This window comes from Bombina bombina, chromosome 1 (genome assembly GCF_027579735.1).
Source record: "Bombina bombina isolate aBomBom1 chromosome 1, aBomBom1.pri, whole genome shotgun sequence".
Lineage (NCBI taxonomy): Eukaryota > Metazoa > Chordata > Amphibia > Anura > Bombinatoridae > Bombina > Bombina bombina.
This window is the reverse complement of record NC_069499.1, coordinates 632070160-632096586: the sequence shown is the minus strand read 5'-3', so window position 1 is coordinate 632096586 and position 26427 is coordinate 632070160. Positions and strand designations below refer to the sequence as shown.

Here is a 26427-nt window from a genome sequence, read left to right as displayed (position 1 = left end):
CCATGAATAAAATATAATGTAGTAATGGTGAATACAGTAATTTTTATTAAAATTGTTCTATAATACAAATCAACAGCATATGAATTGGTACAAACATATGACTTAGTAAAGTTAGTAACCTGTCCATAGACCAATATGTGTTGAAGGCTCATTAAACTCAATAAATTTCTGTTATGAATAGGAAAGATAACTATTTATACATATTTAATATTGATAGTGGTCTATGTGATAAAAATTACAACAGTTCTATTGGTCAATAGTGACAAGTCTCATTGGCATGTTACATTTTTGTGGTAGGAAAAAAACAAACCCTGCAACAAAGAAAACAAACAATTACTTTAATAATGCCCCTTTAACCTAGGTCTTGTACTAAGGGCTTTTTTAAAGGGCCACTAAACCCAAAATCTTTCTTTCATGATTCAGATAGAACATACAAATTTAAACATCATTACAATTTACTTCTATTATTTATTTTGCTTCATTTTTTAGATATCCTAGTTGAAGAAAAAGCAATGCACATGGATGAGCCAATCACATGAGGCTTCTATGTGCAGCAACCAATCAGCAGCTACTGAGCATATCTAGATATGCTTTTCAGCAAAAAATATCAAGATAATAAAACAAATTAGATAATAGAAGTAAATTAGAAAGATGTTTAAAAATGCATTCTCTTTCTAAATCATGAAAGAAAAAATGTGGGTGTCATGTCCCTTTAAGTCTTCATGTAAAAAAAAAAAAAGTCTGGATGCTAAAATACACATTTTATAAAATCCTGTCAATTAATGTAAGTAAAAAAAGATAACATATTGTAAATATGGGTGAATGCAAGCTAAGGCTTGTGCATGATTCTCTAATATGAAATGATGCATAAATATAGGGGTTTGACACAGTGTGACCCATTTATCAAGCTTCGGAAGGATTCCATAACCTGTCCACCTGCTCTGAGGAGGCAGACAGACATTGCCACAATTCAACCCGATCAAGTTGATTGACACCCCCCTGCTAGCGGCCGATTGGCTACGAATCTGCAGGTAGCTGCTGGTGCAATGCTGAATACGGAGAGCGTATTGCTCTCCGCATTCAGCGAGGTCTGTCGGACCTGATCCGCACTGTCGGATCAGGTCCGACAGACCTTTGTTAAACAGGGGCCAGTATCTGGGATATAACCACTCCCTTTATAAAACAATGAGGTAAAATTATACAATGCGACCAACCAATAAGCTGGGTGGTATAGAGCAGACAGTAAGAATTACAGAACCTTTTTGTATAAATGTTAGTATTTTTAACTTTAACTTCAAAATGCTGTTTTACTTTGAAAAGAATATAATATATACAATAAACTAGTGGGATGTGTTATATAAGAGGGGCAAAATCATTCACATAAGAAAATAGGGCGTAACATGAAGATGTATTTCCCTATTAATACATGGCAAGCAAAAAAATGTGGGTAAAATACTTATTACTAGTGGAGAAGTGAAGTTTACTGTAATTGTAGGTAAAAACCTTAACAATAAAAAACAACTATGTCCTGTCCTGTTATATGGTCTCTTTTTATTAAATGGTAATCTGATATAGAGGAGGTTGAATCTAACATTAAAATTTATGTTCTTTAATGTGTTTGCAAGCATGATGCAGTATTTTTAAAGGAGATGTACTGTAAAATTGGATTCTCTTAATTTGTTTCAAAAGATTGTTATACCAGCTGTAGAGTGTAAAATGTATTAGGAACTGCTCCTTTAGGTTTATTTCCTTATGCAAAATAGCAATTTATGTTCTTTGAAATCATAACACAGTTAAGTGGGCTGAGCTTGTAAGGAGACCGACCCTCTTTATCTTATCCTTTCCTATGCACACATACTTCCATATCTCTGTCTATATACATAAAGTACAGTAATTAGAGAGCAACTGAAAATGCACATTTTAGTAGAACTCTCTCCCACCTCCAATGTGATTTATTATGCAGCAAAGGCCTTTTAACACATGGGGCCCAAAATACACTTCAGCAGGTAAAATTTACCATTGGGAAAACATTAAAGGAGAGAAAAGTTGACAGTACATTGTCCCTTTAAATTAAATATATGTGATAAAAATCTGTTTTCGAGGGATTATATCTGCTCTTTTTTGCCTACTTTTTTTTATTTTTTACAGCAGTCTGATACAATACAGCCAATCAGATACTCAAATGAAGCAATGCAGATTACCATGACGTACAGGCTTCTTCTAGTGAAAAAGGAATACTGAAGAGCTACTAATCACGTGGAGACTGGAACACAATTACTTAATACTGGTAGGTAATACTTTATTTAAGATATGTAAAATAATACATTGGGCTTGATTTATCAAGCCGGGCGCCCCCCTACGGCTGCAGGTACTCACATGTAGACACAACATGGTTGGAAGTGATGCATTATAGTTTATGCGACATATTTCTGTACCTTAAAGGGACAATAAAGTCAAGATTAAACTTTGGTGATTTAGATACAACATGAAATTTTAAATAACTTTCCAATTTACTTATATTATCAATTTTGCTTTGTTCTCTTGGTGTGCTTTGTTAAAGAGTAATACTAGATGGGCTCAGGAGCGTGCACGTCTTTAGCCATCTGACAGCAATGTATGCAGCAATGTTGTATATACATGCAAACACTGCTGCCATAGAGTGCTAAGGACACGTGCATACTCCTAGGGGCCAATTTAACATATAAATTATACATCAGGTTGCAGATTTGTATCCAAAAAACCAGTAACATTGGCGGCTCAGCTAACTCCCAGTTTGGTTCCGAATATGAGGGCCAACAGAGGAGATAATTGGTTGAGAAAGACAGGATGTTTTAAATGTGGAGCAAGAACATGCTTATCTTGCCATTTGGTTGATGTGACAAATATTTTTAGGCCTTCTGTAGACGACAATGTATATCCCATAACCTTCTATGTGAACTGTAAGACTACGTTCGCCGTCTATTTATAGGAGTGCAGTTTTTGCAAGATCCAATATGTTGGAAAAACGACTAGAGAGGTCAATGTGAGGGTCAGGGAACATGTTAATGACGTGAAAAATTACTGCAAAGATTCCACAGTAGCCAGGCATTTTAATTTTATACATTTTACCAATGAAGGCAAGTTCAAGGTAAAAATTATTGATGTAGCTAAGGCCCCTTTAAGAGGGGGCAATAAGTATAAGATTTTGGATAAAAAAGAGTTATACTGGATCTATCAGTTAAAGACTAGAATCCCTAATGGTCTTAACCTTGAATGGGATATTAGCTACTTTGTATGAACAAACCTTAAAGATACATATGGAATTAGGTAACATTTATCAATATTAGATTGAAATAATATTTACTGTATAGCTAGAACTGTGTTAACCATACAGCTAAAATGGAATTTAGTAGATAGGAAATTGTCTATTTACAGTTATAGCAATATTGATAAATATATTTATCTGAGGGTTTGGTGTATATTCTTGTGTGTCTTTCATGTATCAGTGATAATGCAACAATGATGATATGGTTTAATCATCTAAAGGAATATGAAATGTGTGACATCTTTATATATGCTTAGCAAGTTGTAATAGGCCCATTTCTAATTTAATATGATGATTATATATAGTAAATATCCCATAAGATTTATTCCTTCCTTGATAAGTTTAATGTGAGAGCTTAAGACAGTGTAAACTGTAGCATATTTTATGTTTAAGTATCCTTTTAATGTTCAACTTGTGTAGTGATTATGACATTGAAGGGTTAAAATATGTACTTGTCCATGGCCTGTCTATAAGAAGGTCGTGGCTAGCACACCTGTTGTCTCTGATGAAACGCCACTAGGGGGCGTGAAACGCGCCAGACGTTCAGTCCATGATGTACCTGTGTGCCTGTAGTATTGCAAAATAAAGCCTTTAATTTTACTGCTAGGTGCTGCCAGACCCTTTTTGTTTCTTTGGATATTGTTGGCAAGTGATCCACTGCCTTTCGGGCATTGCACCTGATCACCGCAAGCATTAGTGTGCAAAGCTGGATACGGAAGCGCCTGTGACATCATCCGTAGGAGTCTGCATCCTGAGAACGCTGTGTGAGCTTGAAGCGGCCTCTACTTTGTGCGCATATTTAACAAACGTCTGTTGGACATGATCTGACAGTGCGGATCAGGTCCAACAGACCTCGCTGAATGCGGAGAGCAATAAGCTCTTTGTATTCAGCATTGCACCAGCCGCTAGCAGGGGGGTGTCAATCAACCCGATCGTACTCAATCGGGTTGAATTGCGGCGCTGTCTGCCTCCTCAGAGCAGGAGGACAGGTTATGGAGCAGCAGTCTTTAGACCGCTGCTTCATAACTGGTGTTTCTGGCGAGTCTGAAGGCTCGCCAGAAACACGGGCCCTCAAACTCCATCCGGAGCTTGATAAATGTGCCCCCTAGGCTTTAGCATTTCTATAAACATTGTTGCAAACACTACTGTCAGGTGGCTTAAAGTGAATGTAAAGTCAGCCTCCTGTCTAAACATCGGTGTAACAGTTGTGTATAAAAAACTGGACTTTCATTCATCAATTCCATATTTTTTAAATTGTTACCTTTATTTTCAATAGTTTGTAATGTTTCTCGCTATTGTCATCCTCCACCCGGCATTCGCGCTCCGTTCCTGTTGTTTATAAGGTACGTCTTCCTAGCCAATAACGGCTCTAACCACAGGGGGACTCACCCCCTTAGGATGACGTAATAAGTCCTTCTTGCGCATGCGTTCAATTGACGTTCAACGATCATTTACTGTAAGCTCGTGCACATTTCGCGCATGCGCAATAGAACTGTATACGGAGTCGCAATAGAACTGTATACGGAGTCCTAACTATTGTACCGCTCGGTAAGTTGATATGAAAGGGCTCCGTATAATGGCAGCTAATAGTTTTTGATGTATTAGAAAACATTATCATTTAAAAATTTCTAATACAATTAATTATATGGCTTGTGCAAACTAATTTATTTTAGATGTTAGTAAATGACTTTGACTCGATATAATTTTGTCTTGTAATTTGCGGTATTACAGGCTGGGGTGTTAGGAGATCCTGTCCTTTGCTTCCCAACGATAGTTTTCATTGAATGGACTCATTCAATGAATACTATGTTGTTTGACAGCGGAAACAGGACTAACGCATGCGCAATGGCAAATGTAAACGGGAGCGCGCAATGCTGATACATAAACAGCGGGTGGGACCGCTGTTTACGTAACATGGAGGAGAATTAGGAAACAGTGAGTGGGAGGAGCGGGTAAAGTAAATGAACGATATTTAGGATATAAAATTTGAAAGAAATGATAACTTTTATTAAAAAATTATTGTTGCGGTAACCTTAATAGGATGATTGTCTACATAACTATATCATCCAAACCTGAAAAATTGACATTCACTTTAAGAAACGTACACGCTCCTGAACTTACCTAGGCTTACTCTTTAAAGGGACAGACTACTCCAGAATTTTCATTATTTGAAAAGATAGATAATCCCTTTATTACCCATTCCCCAGTTTTGCACAACCAACACTGTTATATTAATACACATATTACCTCTGTAATTATCTTGTATCTAAGCCTCTGCAGACTGCCCCCTTACCTCAGTGCAAACAGTTTAGCCAATCAGTGCAGACTCCTAAATAACTCCACGGGAGTGAGAACAATGTTATCTAATATGACACACATGAACTAGTACTGTCTAACTGTGAAAAATATTCAAAATGCTCCGAGCTGAGAGGTGGTTTTCAACGGTTTAGAAATCAGTTTGAGCCTAGCTAGGTTTAGCTTTTCAAAAATTCCACCAAGGGAACAAAGCAAATTTGATAATAAAAGTAAATTGGAAAGTTGTTTAAAATTGCATGCCCTATCTGAATCATGAAAGTTTAATTTTGACCAGACTGTCCCTTTAACAAAAGATACCAAGAGGATTAAGTAAAATTGATAATAGAAGTAAAATGGAAATTTGTTTAAAATTGCATGCTCTATCCAATACATTAAAGATTAATTTGACTTTACTGTCCCTTTAAAGCCGATGCAAAAAGTATTTTCTTTCCATGTTTCTGCAGTGGGGGCTGGCTGGCTCCTTGATTTGGATAAAAAAATATTTTAACTTAAACATCTGTAGTGTAAAAAGAATGAATGAAACCATCATTGAACAAAACCAGTCTGGTAGTTTTAATAATCCCAGCAAATAAGACTAACACACATAAGCTATTTAATAGACAGGAAAATTACAGTCTTTTTAAACGCTGCTTCACATTTGTTGACTCAAATTACTAAAGAGTTTGTAAAGTAAATAACAAGCTAAATGAATGCGGTGCTGCAACTTACAAACACATTGTTTATTTGGTGCTGGAAGTTCATAAAATTTGATGACAAATCTAAACTGCTTGACGTACCAGGTCTTTCCCATGCATTTTAAAGTCTCAGATCCTATTTGATCCTTTAGCTGTTTCAGGTGTTATCATGGGTCACAAAAACACAACAGCAGAATGCAAGTTACATATCAACAAAAGTGATGGCCAACTTCCTAAAACCTGGGGTTCCCACATCAAAATTTTAGATGCCTTAAGGGACAAATTTTAAAATATATATTAAAGGGGGTTTATTGCGGGTGTTTGCGTGTGTCAGGTTTATCACTTGTAGTACAAGTTACAAGAAAATGCGATCACTTGAGCGCAATTGAAGTTAATGTGCGTTGGGATACTGCGTCCTCAGAGCTCTGGTTAACTGTTTTGTGAAACAAAATAAGTGTCGCAAAACACATCAAAAATACATTACAAAGTACAGTCCCACTTATAATAACACTGTCTAATAAAAAATATTTTAAGAAATACAGTATACATATATATATATATATTGCACAAAAAAGATATAAGGTGTTAGAAAAAAAAGGCAGGCAAAGCTTTTTAACATAGAGATGCATACATATACATGTCTAAAGACATGTGTGTGTGCAGAAGTATTTATGTGTATATATGTATTTACAGATATATATACACATAAACACATAAATACATACAGTATGTAGACACATAAGACAGAAATACACACACACACATATGTACAGTATAGTTGTGTGTGCGCATTGGAGCCCTGTGCAGTTAAGTAGATGAAAACATGGAAAAGCATATTTATGCAATATTCATATTTAATAAAGTGTTATACTGTGTGTTTACTGTACATATTTCACATTCCAATGTTCTGCACATAGCAGAAAATGCTCTATGTACTTATAAATAATTATTCATAAATATAAATATGTTGCTCCATTGACTTCTATGGGTATATGTTAACGCGTGTAGTTATCCTAAGTTCAGATTTTTGCACACATTTGGTTAGTGCTCATGCGAAAAACAGTTTACTTTTAACTTGTAATACAAGTGCTACCTGACGCGTGCGCAAAACGTACTTCTAGCAGAGTTAGTGTGCAAGCATAAACTACTGCTCCACTTGTAAGCTGGTACTATTTATTTCCTACAAAATGTCCAGTACCACAGCATCAGATTTAAGTAAATTTGCAGCATACCCACTGTTTTCTGTTCTCCCCTATTTTTAGAGCACACATTTTTAGAAATATTTTTTCCTGGGGCCACAAAAACGATAGCACACATGCGGCTATATTAAAAGTGTTGCGGTACAGCTTTTAGAGCTAAATAAAAACAGGGCCAGAGTTTTGTATTAGGCAGTATAGGCAGCCACCTTAGGGCGCATCAGCAGGGGGGCACTGAGAGCGGTGCTGAGTTGCAGACTGCTGCCTTTGATAAAAAATATTTTTTACGTATTTTTATTTTTTTAAAATTTGATCTGCGGCTGTACGCAACTAAACTAAACTGTTTACTACTTTATACTTCCAAAGTTCCAATCCTGGTCCTGAGTGATACCTGTGTGCCGCCCCCCCCCCCCCCGTCCCACTCTGGGCTGGCCCATCTGCCCGGCTATATTGCTTATATTATAGCCTATCATTATGGAGTCCGTGCACACAGCGCGTGCGTGTTGTGATGACCATGACCGTCAGAGGAGCTTAGTGGAGGACTGGAGGTGACGAAGCGGAGCTTACTTGCCTTGCGCAGCTGCTGCGCATCGCCTGCCGCTGCCAGTGAGTGGTTGACTGTCTACCGTCCTGACGTCATGTCACTCCCTCTGAGAGGAAGAAATTGTGCAGGATGAGCCGCGGCCGCCTGAAGTCTCCACGTGATACAGGCTCACACACTCTCTGCAGCCACTATCTGAGCCCGCAGATGTCAAGTGAAGTCGATGAGGACTGAGGAGCAGGAAGGAAATGGAATGGTGGCACTAGGGGGTCTCTAAAGAAGGGAAGCGGTCATTTCTAGCCTAGTAATGGGGGGGGGCTCTGAGGTGGAGGGGTCCGGTAGCCGGAGTTGGCATTTGGAATAGTGGGGGTCTCTGAGGGGGCCACTGAGTGTCACAACATTATACAACAATAAACCAATTTATCAGAGAAGTTATTTTTTGTTAAAGAGGTCCACTAGGCCACATGAGCAGTCAAAAAGCATATTACTGTGCTACACCTATAAATATATATCTTCATGTACTACAACAAACAGATTCTATTATAATACATGAAGACATAATATAAAACAAGCAGCAGCCCTTTAATCATATATACTGTTGTCTTATCAATTATCAATGGTGCGTAAATACTGCATTTCCACTTATAAATTACTTTATAGATGTGAGTTAGACTGAGTAGTGAGTGACACGGGGGGGGGGGGGCAAAATGGCAAACTAGTGCCAAAAGAAATGCTTTATTGCCCCTTGGAAGACCAAATATGTTTTATTCAGGCAGATGAAAATCCTCTCCAATTACCTCTTAGTAAAATTATTGGTTTGTTAATTTTGGAATTGAACAATGATTGTAGCCATACCATTTGAAAATAATTCAACCCATTTAAAAAAACAACAAAAAAAACTATTAATATAATCAATAACAGGCTTCTATATTTTTGCTCAGTTTGTTCCTGGAGTATTTGGACTTATTTCAGATATTACATTTTGAATCTCTTCGTTTAACAAAAAATAGTAAATGCTTCATGAATTTATTATTCAAATGTCCTGTGCAATAATTAAATGGATTTAACACAAAACTGTATTTTCCATACAGCCAAAAAAAAACCCAGAACTTTACAATATACTTTATTTTTTTTCTCCCTGTAATTAAAAGGGAATCTAAACCCCAACAGCTGCAGGCAGGTCTGGCAATGAGTCTGAGTGTGGGTCAGGTGCGGCACTGTGAGACTGTCTGTGGCACTTTACAGCTGAGTGGCAGTGGCACACAATTGGCATAATCCGATCCATTGCTAATTTGCTGGCAATTACCCCCCCCCCCCCCGCCCAAGGGATAAGTGTGTTGAGAGACTGACTGGTGTTGTCAACAACTTGAGGCAGAGGAGGATGGTGAGTGTGCACTGGCTTTGGCCTGGCACTGGCACAGCTGCATAATTAACCCCACACCACACAATTTATTTAAACAGACAGTCACTCTCTCACTCAGACTCAGGCCTCTAGTTATCAAGCCGTCAACCTCAAATACGCTGGAATTCCGCAGCGTATTTGTGGCGAGGATGATTCGCCTAAGTTATCAAGCCCTTTACACCGGCAAAAGTAGAATTTTGTGACGTAAGCTTCGATCCGCCGGACTCAGTCTGACACAGATAGATTCTTACGTCTCTCCAGATGTTCCGCACACAAGTTCGGCACAATCTGACTACTTTTGCTAGTTATCAAAAAACTAGCAGGTACGCTCGGCACTTTTCCGGCCCAGCGTACCTGGAGGCGGCGGATCCCATAGGAATCAATGGGAGTCTGACCATAGCGAAAGTTCATGTTCACTGCTGCCCGACATCCCATTGATATACCTATGGGAGATGTCTGCACCTAACACCCTAACATGTACCCCGAGTCTAAACACCCATAATCCGCCCCCCCTACACCGCCGCAACTAAATAAAGTTATTACCCCCTAAACCGCCGCTCCCGGAGCCCACCGCAAGCTACATTATACATATTAACCCCTAATCTGTCCCCCCTACACCGCCGCAACTAAATAAAGTTATTAACCCCTAAACCGCCACTCCCGGACACCGCCGCAACTATAATAAATGTATTAACCCCTAAACCGCCGCTCCCGGAGCCCACCGCCACCTACATAATACCTATTAACCCCTATCCTGCCCCCCCTACCCCGCCGCCACTATAATAAATTTATTAACCCCTATCCTGCCGATCCCGGACCCCGCCGCAACTAAATAAATTGTTTAACCCCTAAACCGCCACTCCCGGACCCCGCCGCCACCTATATTAAACTTATTAACCCCTAATAATACCTTTATTAACCCCTATCCTGCCCCCTATACCGCCGCAACTATAATAAAATTATTAACCCCTAAAGCTAAGTCTAACCCTAACCCTAACACCCCCCTAACTTACATATTAATTAAATAAATCTAAATATTATAACTCTTATTAACTAAATTATTCCTATTTAAAACTAAATACCTTTAAAATAAACCATAATATAGCTACAATATAAATAATAATTATATTGTAGCTATTTTAGGATTTATATTTATTTTACAGGTAACTTTGTATTTATTTTAGCTAGTTAGAATAGTTATTAAATAGTTATTTAATAACTACCTAGCTAAAAGAAATACAGAATTACCTGTAAAATAAATCATAACCCAAGTTACAATTAAACCTAACACTACACTATCATTAAATTAATTAAATAAATTACCTACAAATTACTAGAATTAAATACAATTAAATAAACTAACTAAAGTACAAAAAATAAAAAAAACTAAGTTACAAAAAATAAAAAAAATAAATTACAAACATTTCAAAAATATTACAACAATTTTAAGCTACTTACACCTAATCTAAGCCCCCTAATAAAATAACAAATCCCCCCAAAATAAAAAAATTCCCTACCCTATTCTACATTAAAAAGTTAACAGCTCAATTACCTTACCAGCCCTTAAAAGGGCCTTTTGCGGGGCATGCCACAAAGAAAACAGCTCTTTTGCCTGTAAAATAAAAATAACCCCCCCCAACATTAAAACCCACCACCCACATACCCCTACTCTAACCCAAACCCCCCTTAAATAAACCTAATACTACCCCCCTGAAGATCATCCTACCTTTAGCCGTCTTCAGCCAGCCGACCACCGATGGAACCGAAGAGGAGATCCGGAGCGGCAGAAGTCATCATCCAAGGGGCGCTGAAGAAGTCTTCCATCCGATTGAAGTCATCATCCAGGCGGCGCTGAAGAAATCTTCCATCCGATTGAAGTCATCATCCATACGGCGTCTTCAATCTTCATCCATCTGGAGCGGAGCGGAGCCATCTTCAGACGAGCCTACGTGGAGCTATCTTCTTCCACTGACGACTGAAAAACGAATTACGGTTCCTTTAAGTGATGTCATCCAAGATGGCGTCCCTCGAATTCCGATTGGGTGATAGGATTCTATCAGCCAATCGGAATTAAGGTAGGAAAAATCAGATTGGCTGATGGATTGGTAGTGTTAGGTTTATTTAAGGGGGGTTTGGGTTAGAGTAGGGGTATGTGGGTGGTGGGTTTTAATGTTGGGGGGGTTGTATTTTTTTTTTACAGGCAAAAGAGCTGAATTCTTTGGGGCATGCCCCGCAAAAGGCCCTTTTAAGGGCTGGTAAGGTAATTGAGCTGTTAACTTTTTAATGTAGAATAGGGTAGGGAATTGTTTTATTTTGGGGGATTTGTTATTTTATTAGGGGGCTTAGATTAGGTGTAAGTAGCTTAAAATTGTTGTAATATTTTTTAAATGTTTGTAACTTATTTTTTTTATTTTTTGTATCTTAGCTTTTTTTATTTTTTTGTACTTTAGTTAGTTTATTTAATTGTAGTTATTTGTAGGTAATTTATTTAATTTATTTAATGATAGTGTAGTGTTAGGTTTAATTGTAACTTAGGTTACGATTTATTTTACAGGTCATTTTGTATTTCTTTTAGCTAGGTAGTTATTAAATAGTTAATAACTATTTAATAACTATTCTAACTAGCTAAAATAAATACAAAGTTACCTGTAAAATAAATATAAATCCTAAAATAGCTACAATGTAATTATTAATTACATTGTAGCTATCTTAGGGTTTATTTTACAGGTAAGTATTTAGTTTTAAATAGGAATAATTTATCTAATGATAGTGTAGTGATAGGTGTAATTGTAACTTAGGTTAGTTTTTATTTTACAGGTAAATTTGTCTTTATTTTAACTAGGTAGCTATTAAATAGTTAATAACTATTTAATAGCTATTGTACCTAGTTAAAATAAATTGAAAGTTGCCTGTAAACTAAAAATAAATCCTAAGATAGCTACAATATAATTATTATTTATATTGTAGCTATATTAGGGTTTATTTTAAAGGTAAGTATTTAGTTTTAAATAGGAATAATTAATTTAATAGTTAAATTTATTTAGATGTATTTAATTCATATTTAAGTTAGGGGGGTGTTAGGGTTAGACTTAGGTTTAGGGGTTAATAATTTTATTATAGTGGTGGCGGTGTGGGGGGCAGGATAGGGGTTAATAAATGTATTATAGGTTGCGGCGGTATAGGGGGGCAGGATAGGGGTTAATAAGTTTAATATAGGTGGCGGCGGGGTCCGGGAGCGGCGGATTAGGGGCTAAACAATTTATTTAGTTGCGGCGGGGTCCGGGATCGGCAGGATAGGGGTTAATAAATTTATAATAGGTGGCGGCGGTATAGGGGGGGCAGGATAGGGTTTACTAGGTATTATGTAGGTGGCGGTGGGCTCCGGGAGCGGCGGTTTAGGGGTTAATACATTTATTATAGTTGCGGCGGTGTCCGGGAGCGGCGGATTTAGGGGTTAATAACTTTATTTAGTTGCTGGGGGCTCCGGGGGAGCCGGGATAGGGGGTAGAACAGTGTAGTTAGTTTGGGTGCTTAGTGACAGCTTGTCAATAAAGCTGTAAAAAAGCCGAAGAGCAGCGAGATCGGATGAGTGATAACTATCACAGTCCGCTGCTCATCGCCCCGTACTTGGTGCGCAGCTTTTTGACAGCTTTATTGATAACTTTGGCATGCGTATTCAGGTCCGCGGCGGCGATTTGAGGCAAGCTTAGGCGGGCGTATTGGGGCCGGCGAAGGCAGGTAAGTAGACACGTTGATAACTAGAGGCCTCAGTGTCTATTTAGTCAACTGTCAGAGTAATACAGTCATGAAAAAGGCCAATATATTTCAATAAAATGAATAATTCATTTTATTTAAATATATTGGCCTTTTTAATTAAAATAGAATAGAACTGGCTAACTGTTATATACATGATAGAAGCTGGCATGGCAGACTTTGCCTTGGTGCTGGGGCCCATACCACTGCCAGTCTGCCAGCCAGTGAGGTGTATGTACAGTACTTCACTTCTGTTTTTTTTTTTTTTATATCTTTGCAGGCAGCAGGCCAGGGGTTAAAGTAAATTTCAGTTTGGGCAATGCTAGTGGGACAATAGAACAGCTATGTAAAAATGTATGTAATTCTGCTCCTATTTGTGTAGCTGTTACTTGTAAACTGTGACATGTTTTCTACCTTGATGTAGAAATGTGTTATGTTTAGACCCCATGGGCCTAGATTTGGAGTTTGGCGTTAGCCGTGAAAACCAGCGTTAGAGGCTCCTAACGCTGGTTTTAGACTAACTCCGGTATTTGGAGTCACTCAAAATAGGGTCTAACGCTCACTTTTCAAACGCGACTTTTCCATACCGCAGATCCCCTTACGTCAATTGCGTATCCTATCTTTTCAATGGGATCTTTCTAACTCCGGTATTTAGAGTCGTGTCTGAAGTGAGCGTTAGAACTCTAACGACAAAACTCCAGCCGCAGGAAAAAAGTCAGTAGTTAAGAGCTTTTTGGGCTAACGCCGGTTCATAAAGCTCTTAACTACTGTACTCTAAAGTACACTAACACCCATAAACTACCTATGTACCCCTAAACCGAGGCCCCCCCACATCGCCGCCACTCGATTAAATTTTTTTAACCCCTAATCTGCCGACCGCCATCTACGTTATACTTATGTACCCCTAATCTGCTGCCCCTAACACCGCCGACCCCTGTATTATATTTATTAACCCCTAATCTGCCCCCCACAACGTCGCCGCCAGCTACCTACAATAATTAACCCCTAATCTGCCGACCGCAAAGTGCCGCCACCTACATTATAGCTATGTACCCCTAATCTGCTGCCCCTAACACCGCCGACCCCTATATTATATTTATTAACCCCTAATCTGCCCCTCTCAACGTCGCCTCCACCTGCCTACACTTATTAACCCCTAATCTGCCGAGCGGACTGCACCGCTACTATTATAAAGTTATTAACCCCTAATCCGCCTCACTGCCGCCTCACTAACCCTATAAGAAATAGTATTAACCCCTAATCTGCCCTCCCTAACATCGCCGACACCTAACTTCAATTATTAACCCCTAATCTGCCGACCGGAGCTCACCGCTATTCTAATAAATGGATTAACCCCTAAAGCTAAGTCTAACCCTAACACTAACACCCCCCTAAATTAAATATAATTTTAATCTAACGAAATTAATTAACTCTTATTAAATAAATTATTCCTATTTAAAGCTAAATACTTACCTGTAAAATAAACCCTAATATAGCTACAATATAAATTATAATTACATTGTAGCTATTTTAGGATTAATATTTATTTTACAGGCAACTTTGTAATTATTTTAACCAGGTACAATAGCTATTAAATAGTTAAGAACTATTTAATAGTTACCTAGTTAAAATAATTACAAAATTACCTGTAAAATAAATCCTAACCTAAGTTACAATTAAACCTAACACTATACTATCATTAAATTAATTAAATAAAATACCTACAATTACCTACAATTAAACCTAACACTACACTGTCAATACATTAATGAAATACAATATCTACAAATAACTACAATGAAATAAACTAACTAAAGTACAAAAAATAAAAAAGAACTAAGTTACAAAAAATAAAAAAATATCTACAAACATAAGAAAAATATTACAACAATTTTAAACTAATTACACCTACTCTAAGCCCCCTAATAAAACAACAAAGCCCCCCAAAATAAAAAATGCCCTACCCTATTCTAAATTACTAAAGTTAAAAGCTCTTTTACCTTACCAGCCCTGAACAGGGCCCTTTGCGGGGCATGCCCCAAGAAGTTCAGCTCTTTTGCCTGTAAAAAAAAACATACAATACCCCCCCCCCAACATTACAACCCACCACCCACATACCCCTAATCTAACCCAAACCCCCTTTAAATAAACCTAACACTAAGCCCCTGAAGATCATCCTACCATGTCTTCACCTCACCAGGTATCACCGATCCGTCCTTGCTCCAAAATCTTCATCCAACCCAAGCGGGGGTTGGCGATCCATCATCCGGTGGCTGAAGAGGTCCAGAAGAGGCTCCAAAGTCTTCATCCTATCCGGGAAGAAGAGGCGATCTGGACCGGCAACCATCTTGATCCAAGCGGCATCTTCTATCTTCATCCGATGACGACCGGCTCCATCCTGAAGACCTCCACCGCGGACCCATCTTCTTCCGGCGACGTCCAACTGAAGAATGACGGTTCCTTTAAGGGACGTCATCCAAGATGGCGTCCCTCGAATTCCGATTGGCTGATAGGATTCTATCAGCCAATCGGAATTAAGGTAGGAATATTCTGATTGGCTGATGGAATCAGCCAATCAGAATCAAGTTCAATCCGATTGGCTGATCCAATCAGCCAATCAGATTGAGCTTGCATTCTATTGGCTGATCGGAACAGCCAATAGAATGCGAGCTCAATCTGATTGGCTGATTGGATCAGCCAATCGGATTGAACTTGATTCTGATTGGCTGATTCCATCAGCCAATCAGAATATTCCTACCTTAATTCCGATTGGCTGATAGAATCCTATCAGCCAATCGGAATTCGAGGGACGCCATCTTGGATGACGTCATTTAAAGGAACCGTCATTCGTCGTTCAGGATGGATGTTCCGCGTCGGAGGTCTTCAGGATCCTGCCGCTCCGCTCCGGATGGATGACCATAGAAGATCCCGCTTGGATGAAGACTTCAATCGGATGGAAGACCTCTTCTGCCCCACTTGGATGAAGACATCAGCCGGATCATGGACCTCTTCAGCCCCCCGCTTGGGCTTGGATCAGGACATCGGAGGAGATCTTCTGGACCGATCAGTAAACCTGGCAGGGTGAAGACAAGGTAGGAAGATCTTCAGGGGCTTAGTGTTAGGTTTATTTAAGGGGAGTTTGGGTTAGATTAGGGCTATGTGGGTGGTGGGTTGTAATGTTGGGGGGGGTTGGGGGGGTATTGTATGTTTTTTTGTTACAGGCAAAAGAGCTGAACTTCTTGGGGCATGCCCCGCAAAGGGCCCTGTTCAGGGCTGGTAAGGTAAAAGAGCTTTGAACTTTAGTAATTTAGAATAGGGTAGGGCATTTTTTTATTTTGGGGGGCTTTGTTATTTTATTAGGGGGCTTAGAGTAGGTGTAATTAGTTTAAAATTGTTGTAATATTTTTCTTATGTTTGTAAATATTTTTTTATTTTTTGTAACTTAGTTCTTTTTTATTTTTTGTACTTTAGATTGTTTATTTCATTGTAGTTATTTGTAGGTATTGTATTTAATTTATTTATTGATAGTGTAGTGTTAGGTTTAATTGTAGATAATTATAGGTATTTTATTTAATTAATTTATTGATAGTGAAGTGGTAGGTTTAATTGTAACTTAGGTTAGGATTTATTTTACAGGTAAATTTGTAATTATTTTAACTATTTTAGCTATTAAATAGTTCTTAACTATTTAATAGCTATTGTACCTGGTTAAAATAAATACAAAGTTACCTGTAAAATAAATATTAATCCTAAAATAGCTACAATGTAATTATAATTTATATTGTAGCTATATTAGGATTTATTTTACAGGTAAGTATTTAGCTTTAAATAGGAATAATGTATTTAATAAGAGTTAATTAATTTCGTTAGATTAAAATTATATTTAACTTAGGGGGGTGTTAGTGTTAGGGTTAGACTTAGCTTTAGGGGTTAATCCATTTATTAGAATAGCGGTGAGCTCCGGTCGGCAGATTAGGGGTTAATAATTGAAGTTAGGTGTTGGCGATGTTAGGGAGGGCAGATTAGGGGTTAATACTATTTATTATAGGGTTAGTTAGGCGGATTAGGGGTTAATAACTTTATAATAATAGCGGTGCGGTCTGGTCGGCAGATTAGGGGTTAATAAGTGTAGGCAGGTGGAGGCGACGTTGTGGGGGGCAGATTAGGGGTTAATAAATATAATATAGGGGTCGGCGGTGTTAGGGGCAGCAGATTAGGGGTACATAAGGATAATGTAAGTAGCGGCGGTTTACGGAGCGGCAGATTAGGGGTTAAAAATAAAATGCAGGTGCGAGCGATAGCGGAGACGGCAGATTAGGGGTTAATAAGTGTAAAGTTAGGGGTGTTTAGACTCGGGGTACATGTTAGGGTGTTAGGTGCAGACTTAGGAGGTGTTTCCGCATAGCAAACAATGGGGCTGCGTTAAGAGCTGAACGCGGCTTTTTTGCAGGGTTTTTTTCAGCTCAAACAGCCCCATTGTTTTCTATGGGGGAATCATGCACGAGCACGTTTTTGAGGCTGGCCGCTTGCGTAAGCAACTCTGGTATTGAGAGTTGAAGCTGCGTTAAAAATGCTCTACGCTCCTTTTTTGGAGCCTAACGCAGCCTTTATGTGGACTCTCAATACCAGAGTTATTTTTATGGTGCGGCCAGAAAAAAGCCGGCGTTAGCTACGCGGGTCCTTACCGACAAAACTCCAAATCTAGGCCATGTTGTTTTGTCGTTCATAGTGTGTCAATTTGTCAAGTCATGTGGTGCTGTGCAGTGTTGGGCTGCCTGTCCATACATATTGCACTCCACTTTCTAGTTAAAACATACTCTATAGGTGTAACACAATGTGAAACATGATGTGCAGTTGTATGGCTCGGTGAGATGCTGTCTTTCAATAACATGTTGTATTGTCATGTCGGTATAGCTGTAACGCAAGCATTTTAGCCTGTAACGCAATGTCCATTCCACACTCAAAAAAATGAAGTTTTTGTGTGGGATTTTCATAGTGCCAGTATTACAGGTTGTGCGTTCAGGCTAAAAAGCTTGCGTTACAGACTAAACCGACACGATCCATACCGCCATCTGAGACCAGTAGTTATGGATTTTGCGAAACAAAAATATTTCACAAAACTCATAACTAAACTGTTACAAAGTACAGTTGGTACAGTTAGCTCAGTTGGTAAAATGCCCCGACTAGAAAAGCCTGTTCACAGATCCAAAGGTCACAGGTTCAAATCCCTGCAGGGCCGACTCAGCCCTTCATCCTTCCGAGGTAGATAAAATGAGTACCATTAAATTGGGTAATAATAACAACTATTACTATTCAGCTGCCGATTTGGTTAATTCCGAGAGCGGACGCTGAAATAAATACTAGTTATTATTATTATAAACTACCTATTAACCCCTAAGCCACCGCCCTCCTGCATAACAAACACTTTAATAAAGCAATTAACCCCTAATCCGCCGCTCCCCGACATCGCCGACACTATAATAAAGCTATTAACCCCTAATCCACCGCTCCCCAACATCGCCGAAACTATAATAAAGCTATTAACCCCTAAACCTCCAGCCTCCCATATCGACATCACTAAATAAACTTATTAACCCCTAAACCTACAGCCCCCCACATTGCCGCTACTAAATAAACCAATTAACCCCTAAACCTCCAGCCCTCCACATCGCCACCACTAAATAAATTTATTAACCCCTAAACCTCCAGCCTTCCACATCGCCACCACTAAATAAACCTATTAACCCCTAAACCTCCAGCCCCCCACATCGCCGCTACTAAATAAACCTATTAACCCATAAACCGCCAGCCCCCACATCGCAAAACACTAAATTAAACTATTAACCCCTAAACCTAACACCCCCTAAATTTAAATTTCAATATATCTTAAAATAAATAAAAACTAACCTGTGAAATAAAATAAACCTAACATTAAACTATAAATTAACCTAACATTACTATTCAAATAAAATTAAAAGATACTACCAATTACAAAACCTAAATTACAAATTTAAAAAAACCTAACACAATGAAAAAAATTACAAAATCTAAAATTACAAAAAATAATAACACTAAATTACAAAAAATTAAAAAACTAAGCTTACAAAAAAGCTTACAAAAAATAATAAACGTTCAAATCAGCCAATAGGATTTCAGTAGCTCTCATCCTATTGGCTGTTTTGAACAGTCAATAGGATTGCAGAAGCTCTCATCCTATTGGCTGATTTGAATTTGAAGAATCAAATCAGCCAATAGGAATGCAAACTACACCATTTTGAAACGGCTTACTTGCATTCAACTTCAGTGAACGGCGGTAACCGTATGAAGAGGACACTCCGCGCAGGATGTCTTCGCCGTCCGGGATGGCTCGGCTCTGCTCCACGCCGCCGGAATGAAGATAGAAGACGCCCCCGCGATGGATGAAGGTGTCGCCACCTGGATGAAGACTTCTCGCCAACTGGAGGGAGATGGATGTCCGGACTTCAGGAACCATGAGTAGATTTTATGGGGTTAGTGTTAGTTGGGGTTTTTTTAGATTAGGGCTTTGGGCTTTTGTAAAAGAGCTGAATGTCCTTTTAAGGGCAGTGAAAAAAAGAGCTGAATGTCCATTTAAGGGCAACAACAAAGGTTGTTTTTAGAGTTAGGTTTTTATTTTGGGTGGTTGGTTTTACTGTTGGGGGGACTTTTTACAGGTAAAAGAGCTGTTTAACTTAAGGCAATGCCCTACAAAAGGCCCTTTTAAGGGCTATTGGAAGTTTAGTGTAGGCTAGGGGGTGTTTGTTATTGGGAGGGGGCTTTTTTATTTTTATAGGGCTATTAAATTAGGTGTTATTGTTTTAATTTTTGATAATTTTGTTTATTTTTTGTAAGCTTAGTGTTTTTTATTTTTCGTAATTTAGTGTTTATTATTTTTTGTAATTTTAGATTTTTTCATTTTTTTCATAGTGTTAGGTTTTTTAAATTTGTAATTTAGGTTTTTTAATTGGTAGTATTTTTTTATTTTATTAGAATAGTAATGTTAGGTTAATTTATAGTTTAATGTTAGGTTTATTTTTATTTCACAGGTAAGTTTTTATTTATTTTAAGATAGTTATACTGTCATTTTAATTTTAAGTTTGGGGGGGTGTTAGGTTTAGGGGTTAATAGTTTAATTTAGTGTTTTTTGATGTGGGGGGCTGACAGTTTAGGGGTTAGTAGGTTATTTAGTAGCGGCGATGTGGGGGGCCAGAGGTTTAGGGGTTAATAGGTTTATTTAGTAGCGGCGATGTGGGGGCGCCAGAGGTTTAGGGGTTAAAAAGTTTATTTAGTGGCGGCGATGTCAGGGAGTGGCGGAATAGGGGTGAATAACTTTATTATAGTGTCTGCGATGTTGGGGAGTGGCAGAATAGGAGTTAATAACTTTATTATAGTGTTGGCAATGTCGGGCAGCGGCGCAATAGGGGTTAATAACTTTAGTTAGGTGTCAGAGATGTTGGAGGTGGCGGATTAGGGGCGTTTAGACTTGGGGTTTATCTTAAGGTGTTAGGTTTAAACTTAACTTTTTTTCCCATAGACATCAATGGGGTTGCGTTACGGAGGTGTCAGGTTTTCTTCTTAACACTCTCTCCTCATTGATGTCTATGGGGGAAAGCGTTCAAGAGCACGTCAAAGCAGCCCTTGGCTTTTGTGCGGTACGGCGCTTAACGCCACCATATCGCATGCACAAGGATGCTTTTCAGTAACTCGTAATGGCTAACTCGTAATGGCAGCGCTATGGAGAGCATTAGTTTTGCACCCTGTTTAGCGCAAAACTCATATTTTAGGTGATTGTTAGTTCTGCTTTTTCCAAGGGGCCACAAAAACTAGGGTAGAGGGCCTTATGTGGCCCTTTGACTGCCGTTTGGCCACCCCTGATGTAAAGAGTAGAAGTGACTAACGTATTTAATCTGTCCTGTAAGGAGTATTCTGCCTATGACCGAGGGGCACAAACAACCAGACAGTGATTTTAATCTGGCCCCTACTAAGGGTCGATTTATCAAAGGCTTCGCACCCCTACAACTTCAGGTTCTCAGAAGAGAACCTGCAGTTCGTATTTATGACGCCGCGGCCATCAGACCGTTGCTTCCCTAACTCTTCGCCATATTTTAGGTGGTGAATTTTAATCACGCGCGGACAGGGGGCAGCGTTGCACAAGAGCGCAAAATTGCGTTTTTGTGCAATGCTGAATTCCAGCAGCAGCCTCAATCTCTGTCTGCCGTAGCTTGATAAATTGACCCCTTAGTCTATGGGTTTGCAGCAACCAAAGTATCGGTCTTCTTTGCAGCTGGCTCGTTTCTGGTCAGCTATGCTAATCAGTTTCTAAATTATGTTCATGGATTGTGCAAGTATAACCTCCTATTGTGCCCCATCATATAAAAAAAGATATCTACATATTGTCTAACTAAGATTTTACTTCTACAAAAGCCATAAACCTACATAGAAATAAACCTACATATATACTGACTCCTAAATACAGTAATGCTGTAGAAAAAGCTATTGGAGAAAGGCAGAATAGCAATATAGAATCTCAGAACCTTAGACCTCACTATAATATCACACACACACAAAAAGTAATCAAAATACAGCTTTTTGTTGCAGGCACTTCCTGAGAAACTGAGGCGCAACATCTCAATTGTTCAAGCACTCTATACAGTTTGGGGACCATTAAAAAACGAACTCATAGGGGTAGATTTATCAAGCAGCGGATGCTGTTTTCTACGCTCAAAGTTTCCGGCTTGGAAACGGAAGTTAAGAAGCAGCAGTCGTAAGATCCGATTGGGATGATTGACACCCCCTGCTAGCGGACGATTGGCCACAAATGTGCAGGGGGTGGCATTGCACAAGCATTTTACAAGTAATGTTTATGCAATGTTAAATTCCAACAGCGTATGCTGTCAGCATTTAGCGATGTCGGGCGGACATGATTCACTACAGTGAATCATGTTCGCCTGGCACTTGATAAATTGACCCCATAAACTGAACTGTAGCACACAATCAATACTGGGCAACTCATATAAGAAAAGAATAATGGGACATCGTGATAAGGTAACAGATTTGGAACAATAAAATGCATATTTTTAAGTAAAAGAAGTCACATTACATGTTTTTGATTTAGTAGATTTTATTTAGAAATCAGTAACATATTCTGGAGAAGTTCAGCAATATGCAAAGATTTCACTAATCAAATAAAGCTGAATATTTTAGAATTTTACTCTGAAGCTAGCGTTTTTTTGGCTATGTGAGGAAGACTTTTTTGGCAAGGAGAGAGGATTACTTTATCAATAGTAACAATTCGGGTCAATATAAAAGGTTTTCTTAATGATTAAAGGATGCAAAGTTTGATTTATGGCAGGGATAGAACTCACTTCTTCAAGGGTTTTCAAATATTGCTTAAAGGGACACAAAGCCCAAATCTTTTCTTCCATGATTCAGATAGAGCATGCAATTTTAAGCAACTTTGTAATTTACTCCTTTTATAAATTTTTCTTCGTTCTGTTGCTATCTTAATTTCTAGGGGATAAATAAAAAAAATAAAAATATATAAATACATCAATGGTCCAACAAACAGAGGAGAATAACTTAATCACTCAAGCAGCTATATTTGTGGCCACTGATGTCAGAGGTTGAGTACCTGTGAATTACGGTTTCAAGTTTACATAACAAAAGAACGTGTCAGCATATATTAATATAGAATAAAAGGTAATGTAATATTTTTATAGATATAATCCAGTGGCACAAAACTCTGAGGAACACATATTGTCATATTGGAACTTTATAAATGCAATTGTATAAGTGACAGTTGGTGAGCTTGAAAATGCTTACAAAATAAATCAAATGCTCTAATATATCCAAGCATTTTGTTAATACACTTCTGCTTGCCCCTTGCTTTGGCCTACTTGCTGTCGTAAACTGTGTAAATTGTTACCACCAGTTTTACAACAGCAGTGGACACTATGTATATGTGTTTAATGCCTGCAAAGAAGTTAAACACATAGTTAATGTCCTGCAGCAGCTGGGCTGCCATGACAGTCCCCAGCACCTAGATAGGGACTAGGTTTGTAGTGGCCAAACGCTCACCATCTATCATTTATATGAAGGAGCCAATCTGAACTTGTTACTGGAGTAAACAAGACTTGCAATTGTCACTTTGTTAGCCCAACGTGCATTGTTTTGCAGTACCTTATCGCCTCTATTGAGACCAATTATGTACATATATGCAGCAGGGGTTGGCTTGCGAGATGAGCAGTATGCATTTCCAATTCTTCGACTCAAATTACAGAAAAAGTGGGCAACATAAAAAAATGAAAATATATTGCAAAGTTGTTTATTTCCCTTAATTGTGTTTAAAAATAACATGATCTTTTTAAAAAAAAAAAAAAAAAGCAAAGCATTTTATTTTGACTTTACAATTGGATTCTGTATTCCAGATGACAGACAGGGAACTGTGATCTAAAGTGTATACTAAAGTCAAGCCTATGAAAAGCAGTGACATGACTACATGCTGTACACCACTTATCCATCATGTGATAAACTTGTGCTCATTATTTGCTGTGAGGTTATTTTTTTATATATATAAATAAAGTTTACATCTCAATGGATGGATGTTTGCCAGGAATAATCCCTCTAGCAGCAACAAGTCTCACCTGTGCAGATGAAGCCAGGTAACCCTCCATAGATAAGATCGTCATTGTCAGGTAGCATGAAGGGACAGCGTGTCTGAACCTCCAGGCAGTACTGCTTGCAAGGAATGCGATGGCGGCACTCCCGCTGGGTCACGTTGAAATACTCCGAGCACAGCCAGGCTTTGTAGACAGCCTACAATGGAAGCAATAACAAGAATTAAGCAGTTTAATTAAAACAATCTTTTTTTTCTTTATATTTTAACTGTTTTTGTATTTTTACCTAAAGCTAATACGATATAACCATTTCCCTTATTTACTGTCATTTTAATACTTTTAATCAACCTAGAATTTCTAAATAAATAAAAAGGTTTTGTGTTCAAATTAAAGAGCGGTGCAAGACCTACAGCTTTGAAATTGAACTTAATCGTTTAGTAATTAACCCGGGCAAAGCAATAAGTCTTAGAAATGTATGAGGTTCCTCTACTCTGACATATTATTAATAATTCTGTTAATTTTCATTCATCTGAAGGTGTATAGTTACAAAAAACTGTAAGCTAACACTCAGGTCCTTATGCTGTAACATATGTCACTTGTGATCATGTTTTCTTACTGCGTTATTATATCTAATTATAAAATTGGGAGTTATTTATCAAGAAAGTTAAAAGTGGAGTTTAATAACTGCTCTTTGTACATTATTCCATAGATCCTACCAAAAGGCTTACATAAAGACATGGTGATAAATAGTCTCTCTGGTATAATATAACCCTTGTATTTCTCTGCACTTTTGAACTTGTTTGGAAAAAAAAAAAAAAATTCATCTGCACACACACAAGTGTGTCACAGCACCTGGCTGGGGTATCCCAGAATGGCCAGAGGTAGTATTTGAGAAAATATACAGCAAATCTAATAAAAGAAATAAAAAAAAACATAATATAAATTCCTTAAATACTAAGGGCTAGATTACAAGTGGAGCGCTAATTTAATTTGCGCCCTTTATGGGGGAAATTTTGCCGTTTACGGGCACAAGTTAAATAACTAGCCATTATATGTGGTTAAAGTGAGGGGATGTGTGGTGTTAGAAAAAAACGTGACTGAAAAGTGCCTTTACATAGCGGTCTATGGGGACTGTGTTTTAAAAGGTAAATATATATGTATATGCTTGTATAGGTAAATATTTATGTGTTAATATGTGTAAATACACATTTAAACACATAAATATATATGTATATATTCATATAAATATATATTTTACATTTGCTGCGTGACTTACCTCCTGTGCTGCGCTAGGTTCTTTGCCGTGTCTGGCGGCATCAGAACAAGGCTCCCATTGGAGCCTATGGAAAAGCTTCCATGCAATGCGAACGTGAGGTGGCACTTCTAATAACACCGCACATTTGTGCTCCACTCGTAATTTAGCCCTAAATGTTTATTTTGCAGTAATCATAAGAAACAAAATAGTTGAATAAGTTTTATATATATTTTTTATGTAGTATATTATAAAAGACCCACTGGGAACCAACATTATTTAAAAAGAAAAAAGAAAAAAAAGACAAATGTGTCACAAAGAAAAAATATTAAAAGGGACATTGAACACTAAATAAATGCTAGAAAGAATGATTCATACAAAGAAAAAATTAGTTTAAGAATAATATGTAGATGTATTTTTTTCAAGTTGCATTAGCTGTTAAATATTGACAAAATACGTGTAAAGTTTTAGTGTCTATAAAACAATGGTAGCTGCCATGTTGTAACCTAGGTTGCCTTCTCTATTTTGGCCAATAAGGGTCAGTTATATATAGGTCACTAGAGTGTGCAGTCATTGGCTGTGTGGAATATAACAGTGTTCTGAACTTCCATTTTTAACAAGAACTGAAAAGCTCACAATTTCAGAATGGCATTACAGGAAAAGGGGACAAAATAAATAATGAAAGTATAATGAAGATTTTTTTTTATATATACGATTTACCATTTTATATTACCATCTGAAAGTGTTTAAAGTACCATAAAAATGTTGAGATCTGTGCATATCCTAAAAGGGCTAATTAAGTAAAAATAGTTTGCATACATTTTTAAAAATTGCTGGCAAGTATTTTAAAATAATTTTCAAAAATAAGCAAAATTAGTTACATAGCCATGCTGTTTGGAGAATTCTGATCCACCTCCCTATCAGTGTTTAGCATCAGAAACACAGGCATTGTATTTCAGCTGAGTTCACAGCAGCTTATTTGCTTCTAGGTATGCTCCAGCAGATAATGAGTGTTAACGTCTTGCATTCTACTAAAGCAAAGGTGGGTATAGATACAGCCATAAAAGAATTTGTGTGGGGGGAGTTAGAGCTGTACAATTTGAAAACTTAAAAAGAAAGGGTTAATTGCGATGCACTGCAGTATAAATTTGCAGGTAAAGTAATTAAAGTACATATTATTATATTTTGTCTCTATAACAACTTCTTTATGTCCCTTTAAAGAATCTCTCACAAATTCAGTTACAGACATTGGTAAAAAGGGATATTAAAGGGACAGCCTAGTCAAAAATAAACTTTCATGATTCAGATAGGGCATGTCATTTTAAACAACTTCCAAAATACTTTTATCATCAATT

General features: G+C 37.9%; 1 protein-coding gene across 1 annotated transcript in view; it reads right to left on the bottom strand.

The window, feature by feature from the left end:
• Positions 1–26427, bottom strand: part of NALF2 (NALCN channel auxiliary factor 2) — a 357083-nt gene that overhangs the window by 9802 nt on the left and 320854 nt on the right. The window contains exon 2 of the mRNA XM_053699040.1: positions 23848–24019. Coding sequence (XP_053555015.1) covers positions 23848–24019 — 172 coding nt within the window. The remainder of the gene's footprint in view (positions 1–23847; positions 24020–26427) is intronic.